At 35.5% G+C, this 22,416-nt stretch overlaps 1 protein-coding gene across 1 annotated transcript in view; it reads left to right on the top strand.

Annotated features, from left to right (window-relative positions):
- The first annotated feature begins 3,255 nt into the window (after nucleotides 1–3,255).
- LOC143252427 (uncharacterized) overlaps nucleotides 3,256–22,416 on the top strand; it is an 80,603-nt gene continuing 61,442 nt past the window's right edge. Inside the window, exon 1 of the mRNA XM_076504512.1 lies at nucleotides 3,256–3,519. Within this exon, the coding sequence (XP_076360627.1) occupies nucleotides 3,464–3,519 (56 nt within the window). The 5' untranslated portion in view covers nucleotides 3,256–3,463. The remainder of the gene's footprint in view (nucleotides 3,520–22,416) is intronic.

Raw genomic sequence — 22,416 nt, 5'->3', positions numbered from 1 at the left:
TTCAAGTGTTTGTTAGTGAACTCTTGAAAAAAAACACGTTAAGTTTTGTTTAAATGTAAACATTCACAAGGTTTAGCGTTACACAGTTAGCTCTACCTTCTAGTTACCAGCTCTTTATTACGCAACCACCACTGGACAGTGGCTAGTGAACTGGTATTTTAGTGATGGTTTGAATAATTCAGTGACTAGCTGACTTGATATTAAAATACACATTCATAAATATTCAAGAAAACGAACTGTGTAAATTCCACTCCTACCTAAATCAGTAAAACACTTCTCACTAACACACACTTCATGGATACCTAACTGAAAATATTCTTGCACGAGCACGTTCACGAGTTATTAAATTTTGTTGAGTTTCAGATTTTACATTTCCCAGCTTTCCTTGAATATCACTTACTTTGTGACAGAAAAATATGTATGTCTTATTCCCCGCCCCAGTGGTATAGAGATATATCTGCAGACTCACACCGCTAGAAACCGGGTTTCGATACCAGTGGCGGGCAGAGCACCGATAGCCCACTGTGTCGGTTAATTCCAAAGAAAATAACAAAAGTATACTTTATTGAGCCCCTATTTATATTTTTTTATTAGACCCCTATATGTATATCTCATTGACACAATACATGTATACTTTATTGACATAAAATATTTATATGCTATTGATACACAGGATCTTATAAGTTTATAGCTTGAGTAACCATATGTTTCCGCTTTATTTCATGTTATTTAAGTGAATATTGATAATGAACGAAACATGTTAATTTTGTTATTGTCACCAAGAAAATATGTTTCTTCATTACTCAGATATTACCGCACTATTTAAAATCTGTGTAAATCTAAGATCTTTATATCTAAGAGTGTACGTTTTGTTTGTTGTAAAGCAAAAAGCTATTTAAGAGGTTGTTTGTACCCATCACGGGTCTTGAAACTTGGTTTTAGCGTCATAAGCTTTGACTTACTGCTGAGCCACTGAGAAGAGAGGGAGAGGGATTTAAGAGTATAATAAGTTGACATATACCAGCGATGGTAAAAACGATACGATAAAAGTAGAGGGGTACTCAGCTGAGCACACACCCCGCCTCTCAGCGTTCATCATATTCGACACTCAAAAAAATACACTCAAAAACTAATTACTTCTAAGTTGAGTCATAGTCCACATGTATACCAGTTTTCATTCAAGTTTGTCTAAGAGAAACCACGCGGACAAACAAACATACACAGGGTGAAAACATAACTTCTGTTTTACAATGTAACGACTGTAATCAGAGTTGTACAATTACTTTAATAGGTGTTACGTCTTTCTGTCACACCAAGCATGTTCACCTTTACAGCCGTGAGGGCGTTATAATAGGACGGTCAATCCCACTATTCGTTGTTAAGAGTAGCAGAAGAGTTGGCGGTAGATGGTGATGACTAGATGCCTTCCCTCTAGTCTCACAATGCTAAATTAGGGACGGCTAGCGCAGATGGCCATCGTGTAACTTTGCGCGAAATTCCAAAGAAACAAAGATTGTTTGTTTTTGGGGAGAGGGGTTACTTTTTGTAATATTCAATACCCTTGGCAGGAAGGAAACAATAACTGAAAATTACGGTAGCAACATTGAACGGTTAATATGGTGATTCCCCTAGTGTCATTTCCAGAAAACAGTGTACTTGCCATGAATCTTTTTGCACGTATGTGAAATATTTTTTTCGTACGTTACCCGGTTTGCCCAGCAAACTATTCCCAAATCCCGTATGACCTCATAAGATCTCCATATGTTGTGAAACGTATAAGTAACAAATTTCAATGAAAACAGTTCCACGGGAATGGTCAAAGGAAACAGATATGATTGGTAAGAAGTTCTGAGTGAAAGTAAAGAAGTGTGAAGACCACATGTGAACACACAGGCTCTTCAAGTCGGATGAGATACGACAGCCAATGACTTGAAATGCTATTTATATGAACAACCTAAACAACTGAAGAACCAAAAAACTTGTCTTTCTCACCAATTAAATGGTCAATTAAATTGTGACCGAGAGAAGGTCAATCAATAATGAATGACAAAAGTCAAGGAGGAATAGCTAATGGTAATAAAAATATTCAGTGATTATTAACAAAGTAGTGACTGTGTAATGGTCGAAAGATATTATCACTATGTTACAAATTGCAGGGTGGTGTCTATTGATTTGATTGCTGTTAAGTGCATAGCTACACAATAGGCTATTTGGGCTCTGCTCACCATGAGTATCGAAACCCAATTTTTAGGTTTGATTTGGTTTTGAATTTCGCACAAAGCTACTCGAGGGCTATCTGTGCTAACCGTCCCTAATTTAGCAGTGTAAGACTAGAGGGAAGGCAGCTAGTCATCATCACCCACCGCCAACTCTTGGGCTACTCTTTTACCAACGAATAGTGGAATTGACCGTCACATTATAACGCCCCAAAGGTTGAAAAAGCGAGCATGTTTGGTGCGACGGGGATGCGAACCCACGACCCTCAGATTAGGAGTCGCACGCCTTAACCCACCTGGCCATGCCGGGCCCCCAGTTTTTAGGACCGTAAGTCTACAAACTTACCGCTGAGTCACGGGTGTGGATAGTGGCCAAGCAAAATAAAACATCAGTGGTAGTTAGTCAATTTGGTAAAAAAAAAAGGACTGTTTCTTACTTGTGTGTTTGTTATTAAGCACAGAGCTACATAATGAGCTATTTGTGCTGTGCCCATCACAAGTATTGAAATATGTTTTTAGCAATGGGAGCCTTTAGACTTACTAAGAGCTAGTGGAGAAGAAGGGATATGTTTTATAATCATTATTTAAGTGTAATTCTGTTTTAAATGTTTGATTGTATTCTATTATAAATTACAGTATCTTGTTCAAATTATCGCTTCGTACAGCACTATAATTTATGTTTACTTACCTGCGTTACAGTTAGAGAAAGAGAACACACAACGGCTTAACTTTCTGTAGCCAAACACACGTTACTATTGAACTTGTAGGCTTAGAAGGCTTATTGACAGTTCAGTTAGACTCGAATCATTGCAGGTGGATTGTAGCTCAAGGCATGATGTCGTACGTGAGTGCGTACATTTTAGTGACGTCATGAAGAAGACCTAAACTCCCGCACCTTAAACCACGAGTTTTAGAAAGCCTAGCACTAGCAGAAGAACCTGTATCCAGCGCAGGGCGGAATATCGTGGATCTGATTTGTGATTAGTTCGGTTTTTATTTAAAAGAACAGTTACTTATTGTACTAGCTGATGGTAATTTTTTTTTAATTTAAGTAAATATATTTTAAATTAAAGTTGAATGTAATTCGAATCATACTTTAGTGTGAACCTGTCAATATACGAAATGCCAACTAAGTGTAATGGTCAGTCCTAACTTATATTCTACCGGCGTCCTTAAACGTATTATAGGAGCGTTTAGAAACTTTAGGTCATTATTTCGTCACGATTGTTTGCAACAAGTTGAAGAAAATGGTGAAAGAAACAGTGTTGCAATTAAATGACGGTATTGACACGAACAGTATACTGTGAGTACAGTTTGAACTTCAACGTTTGTACAGTATAGTTGTGATAACGGGTGTTTGTGCGTTTTTATTTTAATTTTTACAGTCATAAACGAACTAATTTCTTACTGGTTGTAGTGTGCATGCTATACACCAGGTTGTTAGGGTGGTAATCATTAAGTTTAAGTTAAAAGTCAATTTATCTATTATGAAAATAAATAAGTAAGGATACCCTTCGTCATAGATACGTTAATGTTTTACAAAACAAACAAATAAACAAACAAACTTTATTTCTAAAGATTTAACCAAAGAATTGGCTAGACAATATTAGTGAATTTTCAGCAAGGCGATTAACTGACGATAAGATTTCTCACCGAGTCTGTAATTTTGTACAGTTTGGATTAGCTTTTTAGGACAACGTAGTTCAGGTATAAATATAGGTGTTACCAAGACTTTAGATGTATGTTTAATTAGCAATTGATGCATTTTTAAGAAAACACAAAGTTGTTCTTTGAAGAAGGGACGCAGGTGACTGTTTCGTAAATCTAAAAATTCCATCTTCGGTACCAAAAACAAAATATAACTATTACCACTACTGTGTTGAATTACTAATAATATCGAGGTTTCAAAGAGTAGTAACAGCTGAAGTAGATATTTTACCCTTGTTTATTTGTTCCTTGTACAATATTTAATATCATTGGAAAGGTAAGTGTTTGGGTAGAAACCCAGTAACGGTCTATTGTTAAACTCTTAGATAACCCTAATATACGATCTTTTTGTCAATATATGTTTGCATTCAAGAATCTAGACTGCTTCCGAGTGTGTTTATCTTATAGCAAAGACACATCGAGCTATCTGCTGTGTCCACCAAGGAGAATCGAACCCCTGATTTTAGCGTTGTAAATCCGTAGACTTACCGCTGTTCCAAGCGGGGGACACTAGTTCCCAACAGCGGTGCTATATTAATAAGTTTTTAATGTTGTTACAGTTTCAACATTCAGCTTTTAAATACGCTTAATTAACTCGTGTATGTATGTACTGACGGATGTATTTGACCCGTGGTTGTACCGCAGTCTTGTGTTTTGTATTCTTAGTTGTTTGAAATTTCAACGATCGCATATTTTTTCTTTACTTGAAAGTCAATATTTCAGTTGTTGTTGTTTTTTAAAGACGAATTACAAACTTAAATGACTGTAAAACATTGAAATTAGAAAGTGTGGTAAATACTGCCCAATTATAATTTAAAAATAGCTCAATACCGTAAAGCTAATATTAACTTTATTTATTGAAATTATGTTTGTGAATAACTCGCAGATATACTATTGTTGTATAATGCTACTCTATCTACTCAAATTAACTTAAGGTGTGTGTCAAAGTTGAATACTCGTCGTTTAAGGTTTAACTATGCTTTTAGGTTAAACTGAATTCTTCCATTCATCACCTACTTGCAATATCTTCAGGAATTCCCTCTAACGACTAGTCTACCAGCTATGGGCAGACAAAAGTCACCTGACAGACAGACAGAAGTATGTGGTCGTGGCTAGTATAAAATGAGGATTATATTAGAAAGTAACACGATCAAGTGGGAAATGGTCTTAGAATTGTTGTTACAGTTAGTGACAAAACAAATTAAATTTACGATGAAACTTTTTGTGTGTGATTAAGCACAAATTATATTTCAAGTTATCACTACCGTCAAATGTTTTCTTCATATATTTGTGTTGTTTTGCTCTTATTTGTTATTAAGCACAAAGCTACACAATGGGTTATCTGTGCTCTGCCCACCACAGGTATCGAAACCCTGTTTCTAGCGTTGTAAGTCCGCTCTATGGCTGGGCAGAATAAATTTTACACGAAGATTAATTTTAACGTGATCTCAGAAGTAATGAGTTTTCTTTCGGATATTTCCTGTAAAGAGAAAAACTAGGTTTTTGGTTTTACGATTCAAGCGAATAATAAACAGAAAGATACGAACAAACGATATTTTAATTATCTTAGATTACACACCATATACTTACAAATATAGTCCTGTTTAGAATGTGTTCCTACTTTAGCGTAACGAAACTGATTTTAACTTCAAGTTTGGAGACGGTTTGAAAACGTATTGAAAGATACATTTATTACAAATGTAAAACCTGTCGATAAATTTAGCACCTAATGACGACAAGTTCAAGAGGGTTCTTTGTCATCAAACTTGATTTAGGCTTACTTAATTAGATCCACCATATACAACTCTCTTTTTGGTCTCTTTATTATAAACCTGTTAGGGTTAGATTTTGTCGTGAAATTTACTAAATTGGGCTGTCGTATCCTATCTAGCTTATTTTCCTAATTTGTTTTATTCATGTCTTCTACACACGCGCCTTAAGCTAATTTGTTAATATTGTCTCTTATTGTTGATATTTTTTTAAAAATATGTAGCATACCAAAGTGTACACTTTTGCTTATTTTGCACATTTTGACATCAGTCCACTTCAAATGGATTAGGCCTGAAACACTTCTGTTGATAGTTCGCGTATTAAACCTAGGTCTCGACCTAATAAAAATATAAGCCTACTTGGCCCGTAGTAGGCAGGCGGAACCAAAGAGCCTCGCCCTTGTGTTTTCTCTTCCTTGTTTGGCAGATTGTTGACATATACACTTTCACATTATTATGCATGTAGTCAAACACAATAAGTTGTCCTCAAAGGCGTTGGTAGACGAAGAACGTTTGTCTTCCGCGGGTGTTTGTAAGTACAAACAGAACTCCCGTTTTCCTGATTGTTGTTTTGGAATATTTTCAGATTACAGTTGTTTGTTTTGATAATTTAAATTAACCTTTGTGTGCTGTTTATAAACTTTCCTGTACTGTTTCAAAGTCCGAATATTCAGTTATGTAAATATTTAGACTTGTAAAATATTTATTAAACTATGGTTTATTGGTTGCTTAAAATCATTGGTCAAATTATAAACTCAGTTTACTGGATACTTAAAACAAATTAGAAACTATAGTAACAGATAAAACTATTCCACTGTTTTTTTCTTTTTTACAGAAACTGTTCATTCTTTGGGCTTGAATTTCTGTCATAAAAATGTAATTAATAAATATAAAAATAAAAATAAGGTTTAAAGTAAAACGTTTTTGGAATGGGCGGTTTATTGTATATAGATCGATACTGAAAACAGTCCCAGTACGAGAAAGGTTTAGCTTTCAGTTCTTTATTAAATAACCTAACCTAACTTGTGAAATTACTCATATTTCTGACGTAAGCTTAAAGACAAGCTACGATTGTTTTGTTTTTTTATTACACATGAAGTCGGGTATTTCCGAGAGTAGCTAGATGGTTAGTGTGTCTGGGCTGTGAACTTGAGAGTTTAATAATTGTGTCCCGTTGCAGTTTTGAACTTTGGGCCCATGTAGGCGCTATAAGAGTGACACTTAACTGAATGTCCACCTAGTTGGTCGGATAATATAAAACTTGAGGATGGATTCTTTTAATAAACTTCACTTCATCTAATCTGTTAGTTCGGTACGTCTAGGTGCAGAAAAACCTTTGTTCTAAAACAAATATTTCCGATTATGGTTACAATTGGAAGTGTATTATAAGTATATAACCTGTATTGTATGACTATGCACGAAGGAACTGTAGTCTCTGCCATTTTCGAATTTACCTGTTCTCTCTCAAAACTAATAAATCGTGGGGTTTTTGGCCATGCGAAACGACAGTTGGTCACTTGACCTTTAGCAGACGCCAAATAGTTAAGAAAGATACCTGGCCGTCAGGTTGACTGGCGACTTAGAGCAGTGAAGTCAGTAAGACAAGTAACAAACTGTTATCAGTGGATTAAGAGTAAGAGGTTTAGTAAGTAGTCTGTTGGGAGTGTAGGACATTCAGTAGTTATCAACAGGAAACCAGGTGTCGGTGAAAAAATTCGGGAGTAGTCCGTTATCTGTTTGACAGCATTTCTTAATACTAGTGTATTTCCTAGACTATCTGAGCCTTTTAACGGATATGACTGCTTTCAGAAACCACAAGCATAAGTGTCCACATGGTACGTATGAAAACAATTCGGCCAAAGCTAGCGCAGACGGAACCATAACATCACAAATGGATTACAATATCATTGTTTTATGTCGGAAGTCTGTTTTGGGGTGTTAGGTCTTTTTTTTAAAAAAATCGGTTGATATTGTTGTAATGGGGGAGAGGGGGTGAGTGGGGATGTGGTCAGCATTGTAGTAAAAAATATTTCCGGATGAAGGTCTTTTGTCCAATATATTTCGCCTTTTCTAGAAATATCCATTAACGATTTGAGATTCGTTTGATTTTAGTGATCTGGACAAGTTAATGTACAGTCAATGTACAGTTAATATACAAGTTAATATACAGTTAATGTAGAAGTTAACGTATAGTTAATATACAAGTTAATGTACAGTTAATGTAGAAGTTAATGTATAAGTTAGTGTACAATTAATATACAATTAACGTAGAAGTTAATGTATAAGTTAGTGTACAATTAACGTACAGTTAATGTACAAGTTAATGTATAAGTTAGTGTACAATTAACGTACAGTTAATGTATAAGTTAGTGTACAAGTAATATACAATTAATGTAGAAGTTAATGTATATATAAGTTAGTGTACAATTAATGTACAATTAACGTACAGTTAATGTACAAGTTAATGTAGAGTTAATGTACAGTTAATGTTTATCATTGAAGACTTTAACTTCTTAAAATGATAATGGTGTCCTGGTCGTCACGCCAACGAATTTAAATGTCATACAAAGACTTGTAGTTTTGAACAGAATTTTGTAACCGTCGGATGACCTTATGTAAATATAAACATATTTTATCTCGTAACTTAAGCTATGGTGTTATGTGTGTTATATTTTTCTGGTGATTTTAACATAAGTTTAAAGTGCAATTTTTAAAAGTATTTTCCTTTCTTAGTGTAAAATGTATTTAAATATTTTGGTTTTCTTTCACCTTACATAATTCTGAGGCACAAAACAGTTCCAGATAAAATGCTTACTATTTTGTTTCCCAGGCCTGGCAGTGTATACATTTAAAAATTTGAGGCCAACTAGAAGAATTTTCTGTAATTCAAACCTTTTATTAGCGGAAAATCTAGTAACATAGTTGAGAATAATTTTTGTAAGGCAAACTTCTGACCTCAATGAAGAGGGATTTCTTCACGTGAAAATGGATGTATCTTTCTAGAATTTAAAAAAAAATTTTGACATTCAAACTGTTATGCATATCTTGTGTATTTCTAAGCGTAATAATGTTTTTTTTTTTCATAAACCATGAATTAAATTCGGTTAACAACAATTAATGGAATTATTAATAATTTGTCATCCAACAAAATTAAAAATTAACTGTGTAAATAAAATAGCTAGTTCAGTATTCCGGTATCATTACGGACCTACATTGTTATAGAACAGGAGTGGGCAACTCCATGGCCACTGGCCACACGTGGCCAGTTCATAACACAAATGTGGCCAGCTCCAGTTTAGGAATCAACTTTTTCCAACATTTATTTTTCAACGCAAATTTTGTAATCAGCAACTGCATTGCCTCACATCATCGCTGATGTCGCGCGCTTCATCACTGTCACAGACTCCGCCCATTTTGTAACGTAAGTCTTGTTTAGATGTTTGTTATTGAGTGTGCATTATTTTGCATGCGCTTGCAAACATATTCTTATTGTGAAACTTTCAAGTGTTTAAATATATTTTATTTTTAATCTCATGACATGAATAAGTGAATATTTCGAAAATGAGAGAATTCAGATGTTGGTGAACACTCACAAAATAAAGACAATTTAATTGATTCTGGCATTATTGCCGAAAATAGAATGGCGCGTGACTGGTAAAACGTGAAACGAGAATTGAAAGTTGTGAGTTGAAATTTGCAGTGATTGAAGCAAATAATAAGCCAGGGTGTCTCTTTTGTAACAAACTTTTTAGGAATAATAAAGTATACATCCTCAAGCAACACTTTAACAATTTTCACGACGAATTTGACGTAAAATTTCCATTTGACAGCAAAAATCGTATGAATGAAATTAGCCGTCTGAAAGCACAATTTCATGAACGAAATGGGAGGCCAAAGAAAGATTTTTACCATCGATAGAACTAGTTACGTTAGCTAGCTATAACGTAGCTTGGATTATAGCTCAAAAAAATATATCATTTTCTGATGCTGAACTAGTGAAAGAAATATTGATTGTCGTCATTAAAACTCTGTTGGAGAACTATGATTCAAAAATAAGAGATGATATTCTTTAAAAGGTAAATGATTTGCGATTAAGCCGAATAACAGTTGTCTGCAGAATGCAAGAGTTAGCGAAAGACAGAAAATGAATTGCTTGAACAACTGAAAGATTATTTGTATTTTTCTCTAGCACTAGATGAGTCGATAGATGTTAGTGACACTGCACAGTTGATATTTTGAGTTCGATATGTTACTTCAGATCTTCAAATGAGGAAAAAATGCTTGGCCTTTGTGGATTACGAGATCAAACATGTGGAAAAAACATCTTTGAAAAATTTCTTGAAATGTAAAAAAATAATAATCTGGATTAAAAAAAACTGGTTTCTGTCACAATATCATTGACTGGGGCGAAATTAGGATTTGTTTCTCTTTTGAAGCAGCACTTAATTGAAAATAATATGAAGTTCACACTGCCATCTTTCCATTGCATTTTGTATCAGGAAAATTTATATGCTTAGATGTTTAAAAGTGATGAATTGAAAAATTTGATGGACACTGTTATAAAAATTGTAAATTATATTAGAAGTGGATACTCTCTCATCCATTGACAGTTTGTTGAATCTATGAAGAAAAGCAGTGACAGTACTTTTGATGGTCTTACTGATTTTGCAAATGTAAGATGGTTACTTAGAGGAAAAGCCTTGGAACGATTTACTTCCTTATTTCCCCAATTAAAGAGTATCTTGTTGAGAAAGGTAAGATAGGAAATTTCCCTGAAATTGAAACTTTGTCATAGCAGTGTGATTTGTACTTTCTGTGTGATATGATGACTCACTTGAATAATTTGAATACGAAGTTTCAGGGAAGAGGTAAAATAATAAGAGAGCAATCATAGTCTATTTATGAATTTCAAGTAAATCTAAATCTCCTTGCGGAACAGTTACAAAAGAATGATTTGATACATTTTGCAAAGTTGAATAGCTTTCTAGAAAATAATAAGGACTATGATTTCTCTGATGCTAAAGATGATCTTTGTGTAAACTGGATCAAAAATCTATTTCAAAAATTTAAATCACGTTTCTCCAAATTTAAAAAAAAAATTGAAGTTGATATTTGAATTTTTGCATGATCCATTTCAATTTGACTTAGAAATTTCAATAAGGAAATTATATCTTTTTTGTCTTTGGATAAGTGTGGATTTGAAGACAAGATGCTTGCCCTGCAAAGTGTAGAAGACATAAAAGGTAAACAAAAATGTTCTATCAGAGAGATGTGGCTCACTATTCTGATAAATGAGAGTCTTCCAAATTTGAAGACAGCAATTTCAAAATTATTTTTCGTGTTTGGATCCACATGGGTTTGAGAGTCAACATTTTATACGCTAGATTTTCTGAAGTCCAGATACATATCTCGGCTTACTGACATAAATTTAGAGGCAGGGCTAAGATGCTCATTGAACATAGATATTAAGCAAAAATTTCACGAAACTTGTTGATGAAAACTCCCATAAATTTTCACATTGAAGATTAGTTGAAATGCAATTATTTTGATTAAACTAACATCTTTCTTCTTTTTTTCCTTTGAATAGTGTGGCCAACGTTGTTTTCATTAATTACAGTTGTGGCCACTGTGAAAAATAAGTTGTTCACCCCTGTCATAGAACAAACACGTATAATGAATCATCCGAGAACTGAAACGTAGTGGTGTTGGAAGATGTCACAAAGTGGGGGAGAGCTTGACTAGACTTGCAGATTTTACTATAAGAGATTGAAGGTATAAGAAGCAGCTTAAAGCAGAACATGAATATTAATATAATACTATATTTTACAGCTGATATATAAGTCAAATATGTAAGAGTGCTACAACACTCCAGATGTCAACACCCTTGAAACGATTATCAGCTATTATCAATAACTTCTGATAAAAGTAAAATACTTAAATAGATCTGAATTTAAAAATTAACTCGATAAGTGATTTACTAAGTTTACTAGAGGTACGTGACATATAAAAATAAATCAATTATTAGAATGTATCCTCAAGATGGCTTGTATGGGTATTGAAACAATAATTAATATAAAGTACAGAACAAAGTTTCAACTTTCTTAGGTCATCTTCAGGTTAACAAAGAAAGTTTGTAAACTATCAAGAAATAGTGAGATTGGTTGTAATATTTCAATGCCTCAACAGCTTAAAGGGCAAGCATGTTTGGTGGGACGGAGATTCGAATCAATTACGCAAAATAAATACAACGCTTGGTTTTATGTTACAAAGTACTAAACTCAGCGCCATAAGCTGCAATTTATTGTGTTTTAGGCCTAATTCGAAACTTGCATGCCCTTTAAATGAGAGAACTGTTCTTTCTCTGTTAAGGGTTTATTGTGTATTGAAAACGTATACATTTCTTTAAAATATTGTGATTTTTCTTTCCAGAGACATCGATACTGAGTATGGCTATCTTTTACTGGTGAAAGTTTGCGAATGGTACTCATGATATATCTTTTCAGCAGGTAGTAAATTTCGAATGTCGGGAAATGGCGAGTAATATATTTTAGTGTGTGGCTAAACGATCTTACTGAGAGTCAGGGTTAACGTTCCTTGTAGGATGCAGTTCATGTGTTAGAAGCGTTATGTGGGTGAAATTTTTGTACAACTTTCATGCAAGTAGTTACGGATGCGCATTTTAAAGAAATTTGTATCAAGTTATGGAAATTTTGTGATGGTAAAAACGCTACAGTGATAAACAGAATGCTACTTATGTTTGTTGTTTGTCAAAATGTTGTACGTAATAAATGAAACAACTTATTCGTGGAAAAGATATTAATGACATTCGTATATATTTCCTAGTGTGATTATTTACTAAAATGGCCTGGTGGTTAAATCGAACAACTCACAATTTGTGGGCTGCGAGATCGAACCTGGCCACACATTCAGTCATCATTCGTTGGTAAAGAGTAGATCAAGAATGGGTGGTGTTTCTAACCTCCTCCTGATCTGTCATTTGAAATTTAGAGACAGCTAGAGCAGGTAGCCCTCGAGTAATAAAAAAAAAGCATTCAAGTCGCTCAACTCAAAGAAGACAAAACAATATATAACTAGTGAGGGCTAAAGACAGACCAATATTTAAATCTAGTGGGGCTAAAAACAAAATAATATCTAAATCTAGTGGGGCTAAAAACAAAATAATATCTAAATCTAGTGAGGACTAAAGACAAAACAATATGTAAATCTAGTGGAGGCTAAAGACAAAATAATATGTAAGTTTAGTGAGGACTAAAGACAAAACAATATCTAAATCTAGTGGAGGCTAAAGACAAAACAATATGTAAATCTAGTGAGGACTAAAGACAAAACTATGTAAATCTAGTGGAGGCTAAAGACAAAACTATGTAAATCTAGTGAGGACTAAAGACAAAACAATATCTAAATCTAGTGGAGGCTAAAGACAAAACAATATGTAAATCTAATGGGGCTAAAGACAAAACAATATCTAACTCTAGTGGGGGATAAAGGCAAAACAATATCTAAAACCAATAGGGCTAAAGACAACAATATTTAAATCTAGTGGGGCTCAAGACAAAACAATATGCAAATCTAGTGGGGGCTAAAGAAATAACAATATGTAAATCTAGTGGGGGCTAAATACAAAACTATGTAAATCTAGTGGAGGCTAAAGACAAAACAATATGTAAATCTAATGGGGCTAAAGACAAAACAATATCAAACTAGTGAGGGCTAAAGGCAAAACAATATCTAAAACTAATAGGGCTAAAGACAACAATATTTAAATCTAGTGGGGCTCAAGACAAAACAATATGCAAATCTAGTGGGGGCTAAAGAAATAACAATATCTAAATCTAGGTGAGCTAAAAACAAAATTTCTAAATGTAGTGGGGGCTAAAGACAAAATATGTAAATCTAATGGGGCTAAAGACAAAACAATATTTAAATCTAGTAGGGACTGAAGGCAAACGAGGGAACCCTCAATAGCCGCGGCTGTAATTAGATTTGAAATCGGTCAATAGATGGAAGTATGAGATTAACGTTTGTACTATGTTGCGGCTAAAGGGAAAGATCTATTGAAATTAAAGACAAAAAGGTCTAAATCTATTCAGACTTCTAGAAAATGATTTAAACGTGCTCATATGTAAAGCTGTATTAAGTTCTGTGAGACACCGTTGACTTAACTATATTTGCATGAACTGTTTTAAACAACTTGTTGTTGGCTTTCATTTCAAAATGGTTTTATACCTCAATTGTGTAATCTATATTCTATAAAGTTTTCTTTGCGTGAGATATCCAGGCTATGATCGTTAAATATTTTATTAAATATTCTGTAATATATCTGTTCCTCTAACATTGTGTCCGTCCTTTTTGTTACTGCCAGTCTCAACTGTTTCCCTTGTATTGGTGACCAGTTAGTTGGTCTCGTGCATGTTGGAAGATAGAACAGTCGCTGGCATAGCTTTTCTCCAATTTAGTTGACTAGGTATGACGTTTTAATAACTAAACTGACTAGATCTATACGTGGTTAAATCGTTTCGGCTTAAACTCTCACTGTTAAAACTACTTAAGCTAGGTAACGCTTGTAGCTTATCTATCACGTGATGAGGTTATGTTTACGTTACAACCGGTTTATTACATGCTTGAGATAAGGCTAGAGAGATCAACTATCTACAGTTGTCACCGTTAGTAGCTTAAGTTAATTAGTAATTATTTTATCAATTAATATAAACTAACACTTAATTCCACGATTATCTACATCTGAACTGCTCAGTTGCAGCGGTCTTCAGGGAAGCCTTAAAAAGGACTGTATGTAATGATACTGACGGAGACTCGAGCCTGGGTCTTCTGGTAAGAGAAGCTGATATGTGGTAGCCATTTGTCTCAGATCTATTTGAATGTGTTTTGTTGATGTCAGTGCTCTGTATAATAAGTAACTACTTTGTACATCGGAAGTTGGCAAGGATTAATTAGTTTATATAACTACTAGGAAAAGTAACTTTTTAACTGATTTACCAAATAGAACTCAACCTGTTAAAGAATTTTTTCACTCATTACTATTCCTTCTTTATATCATTTAATCTGTTATTTTTCAGAATGATTGTCCCTTTAGTTATCCCGTTTATCAGAAGTGCTAAGCATTTTAACTTCTTTTAAAAGTTCTGCCATTGTTATTTCTTCAGATTATCTTTTATTAAAGTGGCTACATATCAGAAGTACGCTTCCTTCTGACCAATTCACCTTGTAAACTGTTAACGTTATAATCAGGTTTTTTTTCAGAAGTAACATTTTTTAATGATCTTCTACAACTGTTTCTTTTAATTTATCAATTTGTATTTTTTAGACAGCTAATCGATAACCATTATTTACTTCTCACAGTTATCCTGAGAAACAGCGGTAAGTTTAAAAAACTTCGAAAGCAAATATCTCGGGTTCGATTCCCAGCGGTGGACACAGCAGATGACCCAGTGTAGCTTTGTCCTAAAAAGAAACAAACAACAGTACTATAGATCGCGTTGGTCAGTTTTAAACCATTTGTAATATTATACAAATGAATATAGCCAATAGATGGCAGAACCGTACATACTCTGTACATTGCTGTATATTTTAGCAAAGTAATCTGTGGTCTCTACTTATATGTACACTGCTGGCCAAAATCTTAAGGCCAATGAACATAAAGAAAAAATATGCATTTTGCGTTGTTAGGCTCAACCATTTATTTTAGTGGAGCTTCGAAAGATGAAAATAAGAAAAGGGAAAATAAAAAAAAATAGCATTTAATAGGGAAGATGTGAACCCTATGAAATTAGCCTAAATACTAGCTGGTCAAAAGTTTAAGACCATACTGAAACGAAGCGTTTATCGGTAAACACGTAACGAAATTTAGTCATTTGTGTTCAAGCATTAGCGTTGTCAACATCTCCCATTGACATCTCCTCTGTTACATTGGGTAAAAGCATGGTAAAGGATAAAAAGTTGACAGAGTTTGATTTTTTTGAATTTCGCACAAAGCTACTCGTTCCTAATTTAGCAGTGTAAGACTAGAGGGAAGGCAGCTAGTCATCACTACCCACCGCCAACTCTTGGGCTACTCTTTTACCAACGAAGAGTGGGATTGACCGTCACATTATAACGCCCCCCACGGCTGAAAGGGCGAGCATGTTTGGCGCGACGGAGATCAGAACCCGCGACCCTCAGATTACAAGTCGCAAGCCTTAACATGCTTGGCCATACCGGGCCCAACTGAGTTTGAACGTGACGGAATTGTCGAACTGCAAAAGCAAGGTCTCTCTCAACGTGCCATCGCTGGTTAGATTGGGTGTAGTAAACTTGCTGTTGTAAATTTCTTAAAAGACCCTAAGGGATACGGAACGAAAATTTCAAGTGGTCGGCTCAAGAAATTTTCGCCGGCGTTGAGCAGGAGGATTCGACGGGTTGTCTGACAAGACACCAGCCAATCGTCGAACCAGATTAAGGGCCTTATGGACGTAGAATGCAGCTCAAGAACAATAAGACGGCATCTACGAGAGAAAGGCTTTAAAAACCGTAAACGTCTTCAAAGGCCACGCCTCCTTCCACACCACGAAACAGCTCGGTTAAACTTTGCTGAGAAGCACCAAACATGGGACGTATAAAAGTGGACGAAGGTTTTGTTATCTGATGAGAAAAAATTTACCCAGGATGGTCCAGATGGCTTCCAACGTTACTGGCACGTTAAGGATATGCCACCGGAGACATTTTGTACACGACACAGGGGAGGAGGTTCCATTATGATCTGGGGTGCTTTCTTCTTCCATGGAACAATGGAGCTTTAGGTTATACAGGTGCGCCAAACAGCAGCCGGCTACATTGGCATGTTGGAGAGAGCATCCTTATAGACTGAAGGCCCTTGCTTGTGTGTAAATGACTGGATTTTTCAGCAGGACAACGCTGCAATCCACAATGCCCGCAGGACAAAGGACTTTTTCATGGCGAATATCGTAATTCTTTTGGACCATCTAGTGTGTTCGCCCGAACTGAACCCCATTGAAAATCTTTGGGGGCGGATTGGCAAGGGAAGTCTATAGAAATGGACGTCAATTCCAAACAGTGCATGATCTTCGTGAAGCCATCTTCACCACTTGGAATAACATTCCAGCCAGCCTTCTGCAAACGCTGATATCGACCATGCCAACTGAGACCTCTTGTTGGGCATTTCCTATCCTGTTTAGTCCTTTTTTTGGTATGGTCTTAAACTTTTGACCAGCCAGTATTTAGTCTAATTTCACAGTGTTCACATTTTCCATATTAAATGCTGAAAAAGTTTTTTTATTTTTATTTTCCCTTTTCTTATTTTCATCTTTCGAAGCTCTACTCAAATAAGTGTTTGAGTCTAACAACGCAAAATGCATATTTTTTTCTTTATGCTCATTGGCCTTAAGATTTTGGCCAGCAGTGTATGACAAGTTATCTGTCGGTTGTGTCTGGGTGAGAAACATCAAATAATTATTTAATTTAAATTAGTATTTAACGAGTCCTTATTCAACAAGTTTTAACGTTTATTTTAAATTCGTTATTATAAAATAATTTGTTTTATGGGTTGAGCGTGATCTAGTGCTTACCGTTGCGTGTGAAAAGGCCAAAGGTTCGAGACGTCACATTGCTGAACATATTCTGCATTCTTAGCTGTGGGTACGTCAGCGTTTCCAAAACGTTTCTTTTTTACACATCCTCATGTTTAATAAATGTTCTATTGCATGCCCAATTCTTTTTATATAAATAATTGAAAGAGAGAATGTGAGTCAGGAGATGGACTGCACGAACACACATCAATATGTGTTCTAGTAATTACTTAGTTTTGTTAAGAAAATAAACTTACACTTTTAATTTTACAATGCACTGCTGACTCTCCTAAGCCTGCGAGCTTACAACGTTAGAAATCGGGATTCGATATCTGGGGTGAGTAGAGCACAGTTAGCCCATTGTGTAGCTTCAAAGAAAGCTCTTGTGATAGAGGGTACTGCTGGCTGACCTGTTTTTCCCCTTTCCTCGGTCAGTTGCTTAACATTAGGACGCCTCTACGTGTGTCCTAGAGATCTGGTCATTTAACCTACGTAAAGTGTAAATCTCCTGTGTAAGTAGCACAAACAATATAATGTAATCTGTTATATTTCTAATAGTTTCAATAATTGTGTGAAAATGTACTCACGAAACAAATGTATGTCATTCAACCCAGTGTTCTAGTTTATGTATTTATGGCATGTGCCATAATAGCTTCCGTTATTAAACGGAAACTCTAATTGAATATCTTTACGTGTGACCTTACGTCACGTGATACAAATTTCTTTCATATGTCTGCAGACTCAAGCTCTAATTAGTTTGATGTATTTATGTATTCAACCATACTTTTATTTAGGAAGAAAAACTGCAGTTTCAAATAAATTCATTTTTGTCTGAAAAGAACAGCCGAGACTCAAGTTGTAGAAGGTTCTGGAAAACTTCTCTACGTTCACTGTAGACCTTTTAAGTTCATTTTCACTTTTGTTCGTGTTGAATATTTTATTTAATTGAAAACGTCCATCCCAAGTTTATGTCTTCAAACTCGCCACGTGTGATGACTTTGTAAACCTATTAACAGTTGAAAAGATCGCACGTGCAAGAAAAACTCGTTCTATTTTATTGGCAGAGTGCCAGGGCATGAAAGCGAAATTTATGTGTATGTTTTCTTACTACGATGTCTTTGTAATTATGAATTGTCAATTGTGTTGTGTACGTTTTGTTTCTTTATTTTTATCAGTCGTGATATAGTGACGCATGGAATGGTTCTGGATTTTTATATATTTTTTTATTCAAGTACACTACTTTAAGCTCATAGCTCCATCTGTTGACTAATTTGAGATCTATTTGCAGCCGTGGCTATTGAGAATTCCCTCTTTTTTGGATTAAATGAAATACTGTAAGACAAATGTCTTATTTCACTTGCATCTTCCTATTTATTGTCATGTAAACAAAAACGGTCACATACATCGGGAAAACCGACATTTGTATTTCATTAAAATAAATAAATTTTCCTATTTCGTTTGTTACTTCTATACTCGATGTTTAAGTTTTGATTCCAAAACAATTTCCTTTTGCGTGTGTAAAAGCCATAAATTTGCTTCCCCTTCAAAAATTCTGAATTACGTTTACCAAGGAATAAATCTGAAGTCAGGTAATGTGACATAAATTTATGCTTGTTCATCTCTTATAGTGATAGGATGGTAAGTGTGAAAACATCTGTTTAAGCCAATCGAAACCAACTTGTACGTTACGTCACCAGCATAGAGTTCTACCTTTCTCAGAATTCTTTGACCTGGTGTAAGAAAGATACAGTGAACCAGTTGGTACATAATAATAATTACAGTTATTGTATCTGATGGTGCCAGGTTATAGTGGTGAAACATTATAACCATCAGACATTGTACTGCGTGTGTTAGATAATTAATCAAAATCATTTTAGATGTAAAAAAAAAAGGATTCACCGTGCTACTTGAAGGAATAAAATCATAGTGAGTTTTTACCATCATCATGTTTAAAGTTGAACATAAAACGAGGCCTAGCTAACTATTGAATTAATATTTATAGTAAAATTATTACCAATCCTGTAGCTACCAGCGTGGCCGCCATTATTTCATTCCTTTAAGTCATACGCTCAATCCTATTTTGACCCCTCACCCTTTTTTAAGTTTTACATTTAATGCGTTTATTATTAGAGATCATGGTTTTTTTGTCAATGCACACCAACAAACCACAACAAATAAGAAAGTGACACTTGAAAGTAACCAACATTAGCTTTGAGATCGCAATCCTATTATTCGTAACAGATTTATACTTTACAGAATCAGCCATATTCTTTTGAAATATATGGTGGTAATTTTTCGTCTCTAAAATAGTGGTAACAACTTCCTTGGTAGTAATGCTGTGGCATCTAGATTAACAGTTTCTTATCATCACCGCATGCACTGAGTACAGCTATATCAATGATAATTTTTTATGCTAATTGCTTAAGCTAATATCACGTGATACTAAAAGCTCTTTAATTAGGCGAATTTCATAAAATTTAGCAAATTTATGCTTGAAAGTTATCAATAAATAACAGCCGTCCACCTGTATGCTTGAATAAGAGCAGTCCACCTGTATATTGAATAACAACAGTACAACTGTATGTTTAAATAACAGCCGTCCACCTGTATAATTGACTAACAGCCGTTCACCTGTATGTTTGAATACGAACAATCCATCTGTATGTTTGAATAAGAGCGGTCCACCTGTATGTTTGAATAACAGTGGTCCATCTGCATGTTTGAATAACAGAAGCTCACTTGCATGTTTGAATAACAGCAGTCCACCTGTATATTTGAATAACAGCAGTACAACTGTATGTTTAAATAACAGCTGTTCACCTGTATAATTGACTAACAGCCGTTCACCTGCATGTTTGAATACGAACAATCCATCTGTATGTTTGAATAAGAGCGGTCCACCTGTATGTTTGAATAATAGTGGTCCATCTGCATGTTTGAAAAACAGAAGCTCACCTGCATGTTTGAATAACAGCAGTCCACCTGTATATTTGAATAACAGCAGTACAACTGTATGTTTAAATAACAGCTGTTCACCTGTATAATTGACTAACAGCCGTTCACCTGTATGTTTGAATACGAACAATCCATCTGTATGTTTGAATAAGAGCGGTCCACCTGTATGTTTGAATAAGAGCGGTCCACCTGTATGTTTGAATAATAGTGGTCCATCTGCATGTTTGAAAAACAGAAGCTCACCTGCATGTTTGAATAACAGCAGTCCACCTGTATATTTGAATAACAGCCGTTCACCTGTATAATTGACTAACAGCCGTTCACCTGTATGTTTGAATACGAACAATTCATCTGTATGTTTGAATAATAGTGGTCGATCTGCATGTTTGAATAACAGAAGCCCACCTGCATGTTTGAATAACAGCAGTCCACCTGTATGTTTGAATAAGATCGGTCCACCTGCATGTTTATTTTGAAAACTTGAGCCACAAACTGATAATGTAGTTTGCTTGCCTAACCAAACTATACTACATGGCCAAAAGTATGTGGAAATCCCTTCTAATTAGTGGGTTCGGTTATTTCAGCCACATCCATTGCTAACAGATACATAAAATCAAACACACAGCCATGCAATCTTCATAGACAAAAATTGGCAGTAGAATGGATCCTACTGAAGAGCTCAGTGATTTTCAACGCGACACTGTCACAGGATGACACCTTTCCAACAAGTCAGTTTATCAAATTTCTGCCCTGCTAGAGCTGTTTCGGTCAACTATAAGTGCTGTTATTGTGAAGTGGAAACGTCTAGGAGCAACAACAGCTCAATCACGAAGCGGTTGGCCACACAAGCTCACAGAACGGGACCGCCGAGTGCTGAAGCGCGTAAAAATCGTCTGTCCACAGTTGCAACATTCACTATCAAGTTCCAAACTGCCTTTGGAAGCAACGTCAGCACAAACTCCGTTCGTCGGGAGCTTCACAAAATGGGTTTCCATACCCGAGCAACCGCACACAAGCCTAAGATCACCATGCGCAATGCCAAGCGTTGGCTGTAGTGGTGTAAAGCACACTGCCATTGGACTCTGGAGCAGTGGAAACGTGTTCTCTGGAGTGATGAATCACGCATCACTATCTGGCAGTCTTACGGACGAATTTGGGTTTGGCGAATGCCAGGACAACGCTACCTGCCTGAATGCATAGTGTCAAGTGTAAAGTTTTGTGGAGGAGGAATAATAGTCTGGGGCTGTTTTTCATGATGTAGGCTAGGCTCTTCAGTTCCAGTAAAGGGAAGTCTCAATGCTACAGCACACAATGTCATTCTAGAGAATTGTGTGTCTCCAACTTTGTGGCAATAGTTTAGGAAAGGCCCTTTTTTATTTCGGCATGACAATGCCCCCGTGCACAAAGCGAGGTCCATAAAGACATGGTTTGCCGAGGTTGGTGGGGAAGAACTTGATTGGCCTGCACAAAGCCCTGACTTAAACCCCATCGAACACCTTTGGGATGAATTGGAACTCCGACTGTGAGCCAGACCTTCTCGCCTGACATCAGTCCCCGACCTCACTAATGCTCTCCTGGTTGAATAGGAGCGAATCCCCGCAGCCGTGTTCCAAAATTTAGTGAAAAGCCTTCCCAGAAGAGTTGAGGCTGTTATAGCAGCAAAGGGGGGACCAACTCCATATTAATGCCCATGATTTTGGAATGAGATGTTCAACAAGGACATATGAGTGTGATGGTCGGGTGTCCATCTACATTTGACTATGTAGTGTATCTACACGTGCTTTCTTCTTATAGTTTTGCTGATTTAAATCAGTCGTGTTTAATCTGAATGATAAAAAAACTGAGAAAAGTCCACCATTACTCTTAGGGAAAACTACAGTAAGAATTGCAGCCCGATAGCTCAAGTGAATTTTTATGTACTCGTGCGCAAAAGTTTTCATCAAACGTAAGCAGTATTTGTGAATAACATTGCACGCGCGGCTTATACATAAACCAAATTTGACACCTAAATGTAGGCTGTAAAGACTTATTAGTGTTTCAAATGTTAAAAAAATCCATAAATGTTAGATATAGATACGTTTTTCTAAGAAATAAAGTTTTCGTACTTTCGATGTAAATAAAAAAAATAGAAAAATATTGAACCAAACTTAGAGATTTTATATCTCATGT

The sequence above is a fragment of the Tachypleus tridentatus genome, chromosome 6 (genome assembly GCF_004210375.1).
Source record: "Tachypleus tridentatus isolate NWPU-2018 chromosome 6, ASM421037v1, whole genome shotgun sequence".
Taxonomy (NCBI): domain Eukaryota; kingdom Metazoa; phylum Arthropoda; class Merostomata; order Xiphosura; family Limulidae; genus Tachypleus; species Tachypleus tridentatus.
This window is presented reverse-complemented; position numbering and strand designations above follow the sequence as displayed.